Here is a 13767-nt window from a genome sequence, read left to right on the forward strand (position 1 = left end):
GGCAGCCTCCCAGCGCGGAGCAGGTTGCCCGGCATCTCCAGCGGGAAGCTTTGCGCCGCTGCCCCTCGCGGGCTCTGGCTTCGGGAAGGGGGCGGAGCGGCCCGTTTGGGATCTGTGGGTGTCGGGCCGCATCTGCACCGGCGTGGGATCCTGAAGCGGGCGGAAGGGCCGGCGGACCGCAGACGGAGTGGCCGGCCCTCCCCCGCCCCGGCCCTCAGGCCCTTTAAAGGGGGCGGGGCAGCCGGCCCGGGAGGGTTACCAGTCGCCGCCACCAGAACGACTCCCCTGCTGGGGGGAAGGGAGGGGCAGCCGCACCTCGGGGAGGACAGGCGCAGCCTCTCCAGCTGCTCTAGGGAGAGTCACCCTCCCCCCGCCCCCCGACCCCTCCAGCGGGGCGCGGACCAGACGGCAGCGCTGGGGCCGGGCTGCGTGGAGGAGGCGGCTTCCCCGGCCGGGGCGGCGGCAGGGGCGGCCCCGGGATCACATGGGCGGAGGCAGGTCCCGGAGCCCCGGGCTGCTCTGCCCAGAGCCGGGCAGGCGGCGGCGGCGGCAGCGGGAGCTGCGGTGTCTCCTCGCCCACCCTCCCTCGCCTCCTGGACTCGGCCGCCCAGACCGACAGGTGAGCGGGGCCAGAGGAGCGCGCCCACCTGCGCCCGGTCCGCGCGGCCCGCGGCCTCCTGACTCCGGCCTCTCGGGGCTCCGCGCGCCCGCGCCCTGGGCGCCCCTCCGCGCCCGGGCCTTTCCTGCGCCCCCAGCCCCTCTCCGGAGCCTCGCCTCGCGGAAGCCCCCCCGCCGCCCCCCGCTGGCTGGGCTTCCTTGTCCGGGGCGCTGGTCCTCCAGCCCCCGGCCCGCGGGTACTTGGGTTTCAGAGCGCAGAGGGCGCCGGAACTGGGCGAGCCGGGCGGACGGGCTGGGTACCTCCCGGCTGCGCCTGGCGCGGAGTCCACTGGCCGGCTCAAAGGTCCGGGAACCAGGGCGTGCTAGCGGCCTGCGCCGGCCAGGGTCCTGGGGAGGGACCGAAGCTCAGCCTGGGCAAAGAGGAAGCCACAGGGCCAGGAAGAGGGCAGGCTGCCCAATGGCCAGGGCGCGCGCCCCACGGGCCCCTTGACGCGGGGAGGTGGCCCCAGTGCCCTTGGAGAGATGTGGGCAGCTCTTGCAGTCTCCGGGCCTCCCCAGGGGCAGCTCCAGGGTGGGTGCTGGGCAGGGTGGTGCCCCAGTCGGGCACTGCAGCTTTCTGTCTGGGTTGGCTCCTGACTCCAGACCTACAGGCTCCGGAAATCCTACAAGGGCCCGGTCTGCAAGGACACGCCCTCGCCCAGCGGAGGGGGCAGTGGATGGGAAGCCTGCGGCCCTAGCTCACAGGTAGCATCAGTCCGCTCACCCTGCTGGCCAGCACCAGGGCGTGGCTGTGCCCAGCTTGGCGGATGAGTTTATCCTTCTTTGGGGCTGTTCAGAGGGCATCAGGCCCCTGGAGGGGGTGGGAAGCCCAGGCTTGCCTAGCCGGACCACATCGCTGAGGGCCCGCAGGTGGCCCGAGGCTGCTCTGAAGACCTTGCCTCACCTGGAACACGCTGGTGGTACCACTCGCTTCCTTGCTGTCACCCTGTTCCCACAGCGCTGCCCTCCCCCAGAGCGGGAGGAAGTACCTTGTGCTGTGGGTTTTGGGGACCGGAAGCAAGCACTAGTGGGGCTTAGCCCGGGTGTGGAGGAGGGGAGAGGAGGAAATGCTGACATCGCCTACCACCTGCTGGCCCCTGCCCACCAGTTCCCCAGCAAACTCCAGACGCCTGCCCCCAGGGAGCTGCTCTGCTGAGCACAGTGAAGGGGAACTGGAGTCATGGCTTCCCAGGGTGGGGAGAAGTGCAACTGGAGGGTGAGGGAGGGAGTTGGTCATTTCCTCCACCCCCAGGCCCGGCCCCTGGCGGGCTGCTCCTGGGCCTGTCATCTCCTCTCCTCCCTTTTGCCTCTCTCTTCCCGGCGCCCCCCCCCCCCCCCATACTGTCCTTGGGGGATGGGATTAGGCTCCACCTCTCCATCCTCTTCCTCAGGCATGGCGCTGACTGTGGACGTCATGGGGCCAGCGCCCTGGGGCTTCCGCATCACTGGGGGCAGGGATTTCCACACGCCCATCATGGTGACCAAGGTAAGGGCCGGCTCTGGGAGAGCAAGAGGCATCCCCATAGTTAGGGTTGGCTCTGTTTACCTGGTCCCCACAGACACCTTTTCTTTTTTGTTCTGGAACCAGAGGTCTGCTTCTGGGAGTGCTGGTCCAGGGAGGGCTGGGACCCTGTTGCCACTGGGATGTGGTCGCCAGGTCAGGAGCAGGCTTCTGGGTAGTGAAAGGGAGCTGGGCCAAGGGACCTGCTGGTTGCCAGCCCCATACCTGCTGGTAGCCCTTTCAGGTGGTTATGAGAACAGGAGCCCCTCAGTTCTTGGCAGTTTCACCTTGACCCAGGCCGGGCGGGCAGCATTCACACAGGGGGCCGGTGTGCGGGCAGGCAGTCACCAGCACGTCGCCGTTTGCACTGGCAGGGCTCTGTCTGGGAGTATCTCCAAGCACAGTTCCTGAAATTCCGTCATCACATACTCTTTGGAGACAGGGGCTGCCGCTCCAGCTTCGAGGGCACTAGCTGACTAGCTGGGCAGATACCGAAGGGCAGGGAGAGAGGTAGTAAAGGGGGACATGGGCCAGCCTGGTTCAAACCAGCTTCTGTGTTTCTTGGGCAGGACAGAGGGAATCCCCCCCCTCCCTCCCTGCCTGTCACCACTGTGAGCAGGGGTACCTCAGACTGCCTGAACCTCATCCCCTACAGGTAACGGAGCGGGGCAAAGCCCAGGCTGCTGACCTCCGGCCCGGTGACATCATTGTGGCCATCAATGGGGAGGATGCCCAGGGCATGCTCCACGCGGAGGCCCAGAGCAAGATCCGCCAGAGCCCCTCGCCGCTGCGGCTGCAGCTGGACCGGTAGGCTCTCCGCATCTGCTGGGCCCACCAGCATTCCTCTCCCCTCGGCCAGCACAGGGCTGGGGCTGCCCTCCCCCACCTGCCTTTTCAGCTCATCCTGAGAAGGTCCCAGGCTCCTGGCCTGCAGGCCTTCAGCTGGGTGGGCCGAGGGGTGTCCCTGTGCCTGGCTGGGCATGTAGCCACAGGTAGGGCAGGCTGGCATCAGCCACCTGGATGCCCGGGTTTGACTGGTTACCAAGTGTGCGGGCTACAGGGCGTGGGCATGAAGTGGGTTGAAGAGGGAAAGGTGTGCCTTAGGCTGGGTCTCCGGGGCCTCTGCCTCCAAGAGGGCATGACCTTTGTTCAGGTAGGGCTTCGGGGAGGGAGGTGAGGAGTTTGGTGGTTCACTCCCCCCCGCCCTCCAGACCCTCCCTCCATTGGTTCTCAAGGCCTTGCTGGTGAAGGCTGATTTCTGGCTAGTGGGGTTTGCAGCCTGGAGCCCTGGATGGGGGCGGGGGAGGGGACAGGTGGTTCCCCAGGGTGGGGCATCTTGGTGAGTCACAGGAAAGGAATCCTGGGAGATTCTCCCAGCCAGGAGAGCCCTTTGGGAGGGCCTTGAATCTGAGTCAGGTTCTTCCTCTCTGCCCTGCTAGGCTCTCCCTGGGCCCTGACTCTATGCCCTCTCCTGGTCCTCCCACCCACAGGCTGTAGAAACTGGCTCCCACAATGCCCTGGGCAGCCCCAGCCCCTTCAGTGACTCCTTCTTGCTCCTCTGGCCCAGGAGTGTTGCAGGAGTGGGACCTAGAGGAGGAGGATGGGGAGTACCTCATGGCATCTGGGAAGGGGACCAAAATCTACAAGAGGCTGCAGAGTGGGGCGGGGGAGGGGCAGGGAGCTGCTGACACCATCACTTCCTCAGGGAGGTGAGCCTGGCTGAGTACCCCCAGGCCTCCAGCTCCATGTTGGGCAGGTCAAGGTTCCCTGTTTCTCCTTTTTTTGTTTTTTTTGCCCAGCCCCCTCTTAATCCTCCCTGAACACCCCCCTCCCCACCCCCCATGACCTTTTAGGCACTCAGAGCCCTGTGGCAGGAAGCAGTGCTCTGGGCTAGAGCCTCAACCCAAGCTCCCCTCACTCTGACTTCACAGCGTACCCCCCACCCCCTGCCCGAGAGGCTGAGGCTGCGGCTGACGTGGTGTGTGGTGACTGAGGTTCCTGCTGACCTCTCTAGAAGTGGCCTCATCAGGAACGGTGCAGTGGAGATGGGTCCTGGCAGGCGCTTTTCCTCGGCCAGCTCTCAGCCCTCAATGGCGTCTCTAAGGCTCCAGCTGGCTCTATAGGAAAGAGCTTTGGAGGACAGTCCTGGGGGGGCGGGAGGGGGAGCCCTCTGGCTGGCTGCCTTGGTGATTGGCCTGGGAGCTGGTCTCCAGGTCCTGCAGCTGCCTGCCTGGCGGGAAGGGGGACAGCTCCACCCTTGTTTGATGGAGGAGGAGCCTGTGGAAGGGACCAGGACTGACTCTCTCAAAGGCAGCCACAGTGGCCGAGCTGTGAGGGACAGGCCTCTGGGTGGGGACAGTGGGCAGCTGGCCCAGCCACTTATTGGGCTTTAGGACTTCGGGCAGCTCTTCCTCTCTGGGTGTCAGGTGCTCGCTGGGCAAAGATGTAGGGTTACTTTATGAAATCAGCAGTCTCTCCGCAAATTGATCTGTCAAACTGATGCTGATCAGAGACAAAGTTTGGATAAAATGAAAAAAAAAGGGGGGGGGCATACTGGTAGTATGAGGAGTTTTTTAAATAAAATGGAATTTATGGAAGTTTTTGCTGAAATTATTCCTTTCTACTTTTTGGTGCTAAACTGTCCTTTAAGGAATAACGGTGGCTGACGACTGTAGTTATTGATTTTGAATTTGGCCAAGTTGCAAGTTGACAAACCACTGTCTGAACGCTTTGGACATTTTACTCCTCTTGAGAACCTGGTGTGGGGGCAGCTGAAATCCCCAGCCCCTACCAGCTAAGCAGGGTCCAGGACCCCTCTGACACCCCTTCTCTGTCCTCTCCTCAGGTCCCGGGCCGCCTCTCCTGGGCAGACCAACGGGGAAAGCACCATGGAGGTGCTGGCCACACGTTTCCAGGTAGGCTGGTGCCTTTAGCCTGGAGCCCCAGCACCGGAAGTGAGGGGAGGCCTGAGGGACAGGGCCCCGGGGGTGGGCAGACCGCTCTTCAGGGTCCTGTCTCCACAGGGCTCAGTGAGAACACACACTGACAGCCAGTCCTCCCTCCGGTCCTCCTGTTCCAGCCCAGCCTCCCTCAGCCCCCAGCCATGCAGCCCCTTCTCCACCCAGGCCCCCACCAGCCCGCATGCCCTTGCTGGGGAGGCGGTGATGAGCCGAAGGTGAGTGCAGGGAGTGGGCATCCCCGCTGCCAGGCCCAGGCCAGGCCTCTCGGTCTCAATAGCTGTGTTCAGGGGACACGGGGGCACCCTCTGTTTCCCTGGGGCAGTCTGGATGGGGGAGGGCTTGGCACACACACTGTGCATTTCTCTCATTCAGTTCCCAGAGCCTGGCACACAGCCCAGGATTCACTGCTGCTGACCGCCTGTCCTATGGAAGCCACCCCGGACGCCGCCAGGTGAGGGTCCTGGGGGGCGGGGAGAGCCTCCCAGGCCCACTGGTTGTCAGTGGTGCCTATGGGGCTGCAGGTGGCTGATCCCACCTGGGCAGCGGGCCTCTGTCTCCTGGCAGCAGACACTCCCTCTCTCCAGCCAGGAGGTCATCCTATCTGCTGGTGGGTCACGTTGGCTGCTCTGGCCCTGCCCCACTGGTCCAGGTGGCCTCCCACCACCTCACTCCCACTCGCTGCCGCCTCCCTGCCTCCTGCCGGCTTCCTCCCTTCTTGAGTGTTTCTCTTGGGCTGCGACTGACATAGTTTTGCTGCTGTTGTTGGGATGGTTCCCTTTGGCTCTGGCTGCATCCCTTGCACACATTCCTCCCCATTCCAGCCCCATGCCTGCCCCCCTCCACCACCCCAAACCCTTCTTTTTCCTCGGGCTCAGCCCAGGGAACCACCAGTGGGACTGTGGTTCTGCCTGAAGTTGCACTTGGCCCGTTGTCTGTCTGCCCCACCCTGCCTTCCTTCCTGGGGGCCCCCCCACCCCAGGTTCCACTGTCCACTAGTGACAGCCCAACCCCCCTTGGTGGTGTTTCTCATCTCTAAGGGCCAGGTGCAGAGGTGAGGGAGTGAGGCAGCCAACTGCTCTGGGCCACAGCTGCCGGGGGCAGAGTTGGGGGGGCATGTCCAGCCTTTGGGGTGAAGGGGATGAGGCCCAGCTGCTGGAATCCGAACTCTGGTTGATCTGCATTCCAGAAAGCAGAGCCTTGGGGGTGGTGAGGGGAGGGTACTAGAGACTGGGGGCTCTGGAGAAGGAAGGGGGTCCTGTGGGGGCTGCATCGGGGTCCCAGGCAACCGGCTGTGGGCCTGCCCAGTGGCCCGCAAGGCCTGTGGGCATAATGATGTGTTCCGTGAGATCCCTCAAACAGTTCTAAATGTAGCTGTGGAGATAAGACAAACATGCGAAACAACTTTGGAACAATTAAGCACTAAACAGTATGGTCTTAATTAGAAAAGCAGGAGGCCTTCTTGGAGCGGGAGATGAGTGTGGACTAGGGTGGCCTCAGAAGGCTTTGTCAGGGGTTTTGCTGGAGGGTCGGGAGGTGGGACCCGGTGGGGGTTTAGGTTAGAAGCGGATGAGCAGTGGAACAAGCTTATCCTAGGCCCGTGGTCGGCAAACCGCAGCTCGCGAGCCACATGCGACTCTTTGGCCCCTTGAGTGTGGCTCTTCCACAAAATACCACGTGCGGGTGCGCACGTACAGTGCGATTGAAACTTCATGGCTCATGCACAGAAGTCGGTATTTTGTGGAAGAGCTAGTATTTTGTGGAAGAACCACACTCAAGGGGCCAAAGAGCTGCATGTGGCTCGCGAGCCGTGGTTTGCCGAGCCGCAGTTTGCCAACCACTGTCCTAGGCCATGGCTGGAGAGGGTGGGTCCATCCTGGCCTCCTTCCTGTGGTGCCCCCAACCCTGGCAAAGGGGGCATTTGGGTGGTACAAGGAGTGGTTCTCAAACCAGCAGCAGCACCTTGGAACTTGTTAGAAGTGAAAATCCTCAGGCTCCAGCCTAGACCTACTGAGTCAGACACAGGCAGGGGGTGGGGCACCAATCTGTTTTAAGGAGCCCTCGGGGGTCCGATGCATGGGAAGATCTGAGGACCTCCCCAGTGGCCCCAGTCATGTAGGGAGGAGCCCTGGGCAGGGTGGCAGGGAGAGGTGGCAGGATGGCTAGTCCCACATCTATTGTGTAACCTTGGATGAGCCCCCTTCCTCTCTCTCTGACCTGAGGCCCCTGTCATTCCTTCAGCAAATACTTAGCGAGCAGCTGCAGGGTGTCAAGCACGGTTCTGGGCTCTGGGGAAGCAGTGGCGGAAAAACAGAAATTCCTAACCCAACTAAGTTTGCATTCTGGTCGACAAGTGAAACAAATCAGGTGGTGTGGGAGTCACAGAGTCCCTTAGCTCCCTCGTGGTGTCACTGTGCATCTTAAAGCACTAGAGTCCTAGGAGAGAGAAGCACATTTAATTTCCTAAGCTGATGGCTACGCTTCTGCCCTGCCACTCACTTACTAGTATTTGTCTCCTGTGTTACCCAGAACACATTTTGGGAGGTGTTGGCCACACATGGCTCCTGGTGGCAGATGAGCAGGTGTTCTATTGGAGGGGAAAGGTTGCCTCTGTGGAGACAGGTGTCCTTCCTGAGCTGACAGAGGAAGGGAGAAGAGGAAGGCGGGTGGCTCTGAGGGAGGGAGTTGGGTGCCTCTCCACCAGGTGTGCTGGTCTGGAGGGAGGAGGGGTGGAGGTGACTGTCTGCTGTGGCTGCGGCTTGGCTGCTGGCTCCTGAGCAGGCCGAGGCCCCGCTGGGCCAAGCTCAGGACGCCACCAGCCCTTAGGTGCCCGTCTGGAAACGGGGGGGTTGCCCTTCCGGGAGGCAGAAGCCTTGGAGAGCAGATGTGAAGTGAGAACAGCACCTCTCCCTCTGGCTGGCACGAGGGCTTGGCTTTTGAAGGAACGGGGGCCGGATTTCAGCCCTCCCACTGCCCAGTGTCCCGTCCCCCCACCCCCACCCCAGTAGGGCATGTGCCAGCCTGTCTGGGACAGCGAGATGGGACATCATTCTTGAGTCACTAGCTGGTGCTGGACATCATTCCTGAGGACATTTTCTCACCGTCCTCTGTCGACCACCTGGCACCAGCTGGGCACCAGGTTCTGGGCTGTGGACTCCCAGCCCTGCCTCCGATCCCAGCTGCTGCCCTTCTGAGCTGAGTCTCCTCACTGTGGAAGGCTTGCCCACAGAGGCTGCGAGCAGAGGAATGCGGGCTGGTGGGAGAGGCAGGGAGAGGGTCTGGGGCTGTCTTCTCAAGACTCTGATGTTTCCCCTTTAGCTTAGGAACTCATACAGGTTTTCCACTCAGCCCCATAATTCATTCCTGACTTTAAATTTTAAAACGGAGGGGATTTGGCTTTCCAGGAAACTGCCCTAGCATGGCTGCCTGGGGCCTCAGGCTCTCCTTTCCATGGGGACGGGGCGGAGCGGGAGCGGAACAGCGGAGGTGGAAGGGAGATGCCCACGTGGAGAGCAGGTGTAAGAGCCGGAGATGGACGGTGCACACGGGGGAGGGAGAGGGCACTGTTGCTGTGCTGTGGGCCCAGAACCATCCTGGCTCCCCAAGGCTGCTCGGGGCAGGACCAGACCTCCCAGGGCGGCCTGGAGAGGCCGGTGGGCCCAGACCCTGGCCCTCCTAGAAGGGAACCAGCGCGGTGGGTGAGAGGTCCTTTGTGCAGCTCCAGCCCCGACTCCCAGAGGGGGCTTGGCCTCTTCCCTCCTCCCCTTTATGTTGCCTTTTCCTCGGGGCAGAGGGCTGGCTTCTTCGTTTGTTCTGTCAGAGCAGACAGGCCCCAACATGCAACATCTTTCCAAACACATGGCCCGAGATAACAGAGGAATTTGCTTTTTGTCTGAATTTAGCTGGTTGTCACCCCCTATCTTTATCCTGCCCCTCCCGCCCAGTCCCCTTGCAGAGCCCTCACACCTCCATAGCTGGGTGCTGCCTCCCTCCCCTCGGGGCGCACAGGAACAGTGGCCGGTGACCTGGTCGGGTTCCCATGGAGGGGGACAGGGAGGGGGGCCCTCTGGTGTTGGGCCTGGGAATAGCCGGCCTTGGCCGCCCGCTGGGTGTGCTGGCCGAAGGCTCCAGCGCTGACTCCTCCCCTGGTGCCTCTCCTTCCCACAGGCTGGCCTCGGCCTCGCTGGCGACTCGGCAGTGCTGGTGCTGCCGCCTTCCCCGGGCCCCCAGCCCTCCAGCCCCAGACTCAGGTACCAGCGAGCCTTGGAGGGAGGGTGGGATCTCGGAGGACTAGGAGGGACTGGCTTCCTAGAGAGGGATGGAGGGGTCCCTGCCTCTCTAAGTCCAGGCAGCTCGTCCTGACACCCGGACCGGACCTCACTCCTGGCTGCCTCCCATCCCCACAGTATGGATTCGGAGAGGGGAAGCCAACTCCTGCGAGAGGACTCGGAGGTCTTCAAGATGCTGCAGGAGAATCGTGAGGGGCGGGTGGCCCCCCGGCAGTCCAGCTCCTTCAAACTCTTGCAGGAAGCCCTGGAGGCCGAGGAGAGAGGTGAGGCCCGGGGTGGCGGCGGCAGTGGGGCAGGGTGGTGGCAGTGGTTCTGGAGGGGAAGTAGGTTCCCCAGGACACCCCTGGGCCCTGGGTGGACAGCTTATTGGCCTAGTGATTCCTAAGTGCTCCCCAGGGGGCAGGCACCCAGGGGCACTGAGACCACAGGTCCTGCATTGAAGGAGCTTGCAGTCGGGGGTTGCCAGGGTGCCCTCAGAGGTCCAGCTGGGATCAGGAAACTGCCAAGGGAACAACTGAGGGGGGTGGTGGGGTCTCCAGGGAGGGCTTCATGGAGGAAGAGGGATTTGATGTGGTCCTTGAAGAAAGATGAAGCCTTTATCAAGCAGCCTTCAGACGGTGGCAGGCCGGCTGCGGAATGTGGAGGCCGGCAGCCACGAGCTCTTGGCTGTGGGAGCAGAGGACAGCGGCCTGGCAGCAGGGAGGTGGCCCTGGCTGTGAGGCCTCGAGTGCCAGGCTTCGGAGTGGCCTAACCCAGGAGGGCCAGTTAGATAATTAATGCAGGCGGCGCCTGCGATGCCGAAGGCAGCAGTTCAGGCGATCCGGGCTCCTGCCTAACGTTGCCTGTGCCCCCCCACCCCCGTGGACCGGCCTGTGCAGAGTGTGGAGACGAAAGGTGGTCAGGGCCCATGTCTGTCCATGAGGAGCTCTGTTTATTGGGGCTGCCAGGCCCGCCCAGCTCCCAGGAACCGGAGGCTGCTGCAGGCGTTCCTGTGGAGGGACCACTGTCCTGCTTCAGGGGAGAGATGGGGAGGCCTGGCCTGGGCAGTGGCATCAGGGAGCGCGAGGATGGGCCGGGCAGGAGAGGTATGTGAGTGGCAGGATCACTAAAACCCGGTGGCTGTTTCCAACTCTGATGTCTGGTTCCTAGGGGTGTGCACAGAGGCAGGAGTTGGGGTGGAGCCAGTTTTGTCCAGTGTGACCCTGAGGCCTTGGCGGGCCCCTGGAGGGAGAGGCAGATGGGTGGTGACATCACACTGGAGTCTCCGTGGCATCAGCTGCAAATGGGGACTGTCACTCCCTTGTAATATCTGTGCTTCACCTGAGGGAGGTCCAAAGCTCAGAGGCAATAATGAACATAAGAGCCCTTTGAAAACTGTACAAAGGTTATCACCCATTATTACTGCCCATTAACATCATCACGACTGGGCTGCACGAAGGGAGCCGTCTGCTCGGCCTGCTGGGTCAGGCACCGCGCAGGCACTCCCAGCTTGCTCCTTGGCTTGGGCAGGCAGCCTCCCGTGTGCTTCCTGCACTTGCCCAGCCTCAGCCAGGGATCTTGCCGGATCGCTTCCTTCCTCCACTCCCCACGCTCGCTCACGCCTGGTGCCACCCCAGAGGCCCGCCTGTAAGTGTGAGTCCTGGCGGCGTGTTGGAGCAGGCGGAGTGCGCGTAAACACAGCCTGCCGCTGCGGTGGGCCAGCTCTGATGTGTCTGTCTGCCCTCACTCCTCCCAGGTGGCACACCTGCCTTCCTGCCCAGCTCCCTGAGCCCCCAGTCCTCCTTGCCCACCCCCAGGGCCCCGGCCACCCCGCCCAAGCTCCACACGTGTGAGAAGTGCAGCACCAGCATTGCGTGAGTCTGGCCGCCTGGGAGGCAGGGTGGGGGCAGGGCACAGGGTGCTTTCCAGGGGGGGCTGCACAGAACAACCCGTCAGGGGCCCTGGAGGGCACAGTGACAAGTGGAGCTGTCAGACATTCTGTGGGTCACTGTCAGCCTTTGCAGGAGGCCCGGCTGGCTTTGTCCTGCTGTTCTCCCTCCTCCCTGATTTCTGTCCCCGTCCCGGTGGAGGTGGAGGAAGACGTGCTACTGCGTTTGGTTTATCTGCATGATCTCCCAGTCTCTGGAGATCTGCCTCTAGACGAGGAGCCTCCTCCTGGGAAACCTTGTTCTCACCCCTCCTGTACCTCCGTTGGAACAGGATGAAGTTTCCAGAGGCAGGTTCATTGTTCTCAGTGGGTGGCATCGCAGTGCAGCCACGTTCTCTGGAAAATTGCTGAAAGGCTCCCCTGGAAAAAGTTGTTCCGTGCACAGTGTGGAGGGGCAGATGACTCACGCTGGGTGAATCCCTTCCGCTCCCTGGGCCTCAGTGTTCCATCTGCAGAATGGGAGAGCCCACACTGCTGCACTGACAGAGGACTGTGTCCCATGTCAAAGAGCAGCCCAGGGCCCTGGGCTTGTGGCAACGCTGCTGGGCCTGCACCTCAGTTTCCTCTTCAGCAGGGCCCTGGCCCCAGAGCTGCCTTGCCAGCTTGTCCCCAGACGATGCGATGCTGTGGTCCTGGCACCTGGGACCACACATTGAGAACCACTGCTCCATTAACAACCCAGGAGATACAGGATGGAGTTTACCTGCTTTTTGTGGGGGAGGAATGGCTTTATTATTATTATTATAATTATTATTATTATTAGGGTTCTGGGGCTGGGGGCTGTTGAAGTGAGATTCCTGAGGGCAGGCATGGGGGGTGAAGAGTCAGATTTGGGGATCTTCCCAGGTCCTGCCTCTGGGCTCTGGGGAGCATCACGCCCGGCTCCGGTTTTCCACCCTCCAGGCTAACGAATGGCTTTCCGACCCTCCTCCCTCAGGAACCAGGCCGTGCGCATCCAGGAGGGGAGGTACCGCCACCCTGGCTGCTACACCTGCGCGGACTGCGGGCTGAACCTGAAGATGCGTGGGCACTTTTGGGTGGGGGATGAGCTGTACTGCGAGAAGCATGCCCGCCAGCGATATTCAGCGCCTAAAGCCCTCACCTCCCAGGCCTGAGCACACCTCCGGACTCTGCGGGCACCTCCGCGCCAGGGCCATGCCAATAACAAGTTGGCATGGAAGGGCGATGGTGGGTGATGGGCCCCTTCCCCCTCACTGGGTGAGGCCGGCGGCTGGGGCCTGTCTTACCTTCCCAGGCTTTTGCTAGATACTCTCACTTCCCCCTGCTGGGCAGCCTCTGCACCAATCTCTGAGGTGGACATTGCATCTGTCACCATTGAGCAGCAGGGGTTAGGCAGGCTGGGCTGTGGAGATTAGTATCTAGGAGATGGGAGGGTCACAGGCTAGAGGTATTCATGGTACAAAGTTCAATAAATATATATACGGGGACAAAATAAAGGAGCTGCCCCTCCTTCCTGTCCTCTCCTCCCTGGCTTCTCCCTACTGCTGAGAGCAAAGGCTTTATTCACATACTAGAGGCCCAGTGCATGAAATTCCTGCACAGTGGGGGGGTCCCTCAGCCCGGCCTGCAATGACGCCAGCGTCCCTCACCCCTGGCCTATGGCCCAAGGCCCCTCCCCTCCCTTTGTGCAGTTGGGGCCCCTCCCCTCTGTGTGGCTGGGGCGGGGACACTGCGCTCATGTCACCAGGGGCGAGGCAAGCCCAGCGTCCTGCACCCAGGCCTCTGGCCAGAAGCCCTTCCCCTTCCTCCAAGTGGCCTGGGCGCGGATTCTGGGCTCGCGTTGCTGAGGTGATGCTGCCAGTGTCCCATCCCGGCCACTATGGGCACAGCCATATTTGTCATGGAGTGGTGGTTAATTTGCATATTGCCCTTTTATTAGGTAGGATTTCTCCTCCCTTCACCCCTTGCCCTACCAGCTGATGAAGCTGGGGGTCCTGCTCTTCCTGGACCCCTTTGTAAAGATGCCTGTTTTACCAGATGGTCCCTGGTGGTTTACAGGAATGGGTTTCTCCCTGGGAGCCTGGGGAGGGGAAGGGATGCTGGAGGGTGGGCAGCAGAGGCACAGGAGGCAGCCCCAGGCCCATTCTGCCATGCCTGTCTTCGTGCCGTCCCCTGCTCTGCCACCACTGGCTGGGCTGGTGCTCTCTGTGCCCTTTGCTGTGGAGACTGCCAGTCCTGCTGACTTACCCAGAGGATGGGCAGAGAGGGGCACGATCCAAAGTACCTCCTGAATTCTCTAAGGCTGTCTGCAGCCATTGGAGAAATATAATCACCAGAACCACTTTGGGACAAGGCTGCAGGCTAGCCTTGCCTGGAGGCGACAACCCAGCAGAGCCCCCACCCTGAGGGACCACCACCCACCAAGGCCTCACCTCCAAGCCAGGGTTGGTCTGCCACCCCTTCCCCTGGCAGTAC

At 62.1% G+C, this 13767-nt stretch overlaps 1 protein-coding gene across 2 annotated transcripts; it reads left to right on the plus strand.

The window, feature by feature from the left end:
* The first annotated feature begins 451 nt into the window (after nucleotides 1-451).
* Nucleotides 452-12808, plus strand: PDLIM2 (PDZ and LIM domain 2). Of its 2 annotated transcripts, XM_070416580.1 has the most exons (10): nucleotides 452-619; nucleotides 2049-2143; nucleotides 2814-2965; nucleotides 5004-5073; nucleotides 5182-5333; nucleotides 5491-5569; nucleotides 9283-9365; nucleotides 9522-9667; nucleotides 11140-11257; nucleotides 12269-12808. In XM_070416580.1, exons 2-10 carry the CDS (start codon nucleotides 2051-2053, stop codon nucleotides 12444-12446), a joined length of 1071 nt encoding a protein of 356 aa, XP_070272681.1. In that variant the 5' UTR covers nucleotides 452-619; nucleotides 2049-2050; the 3' UTR covers nucleotides 12447-12808. The 2 variants fall into 2 exon arrangements, with proteins under 2 accessions (XP_070272681.1, XP_070272682.1); XM_070416581.1 differs by lacking the exons at nucleotides 452-619; nucleotides 11140-11257 and having other exon boundaries at nucleotides 12269-12442.
* The last annotated feature ends 959 nt before the right edge of the window (nucleotides 12809-13767 follow it).

Source organism: Myotis yumanensis, unplaced genomic scaffold, assembly GCF_028538775.1.
Source record: "Myotis yumanensis isolate MYYU_CA2020_CCGP unplaced genomic scaffold, mMyoYum1.0.hap1 SCAF_5, whole genome shotgun sequence".
Lineage (NCBI taxonomy): Eukaryota > Metazoa > Chordata > Mammalia > Chiroptera > Vespertilionidae > Myotis > Myotis yumanensis.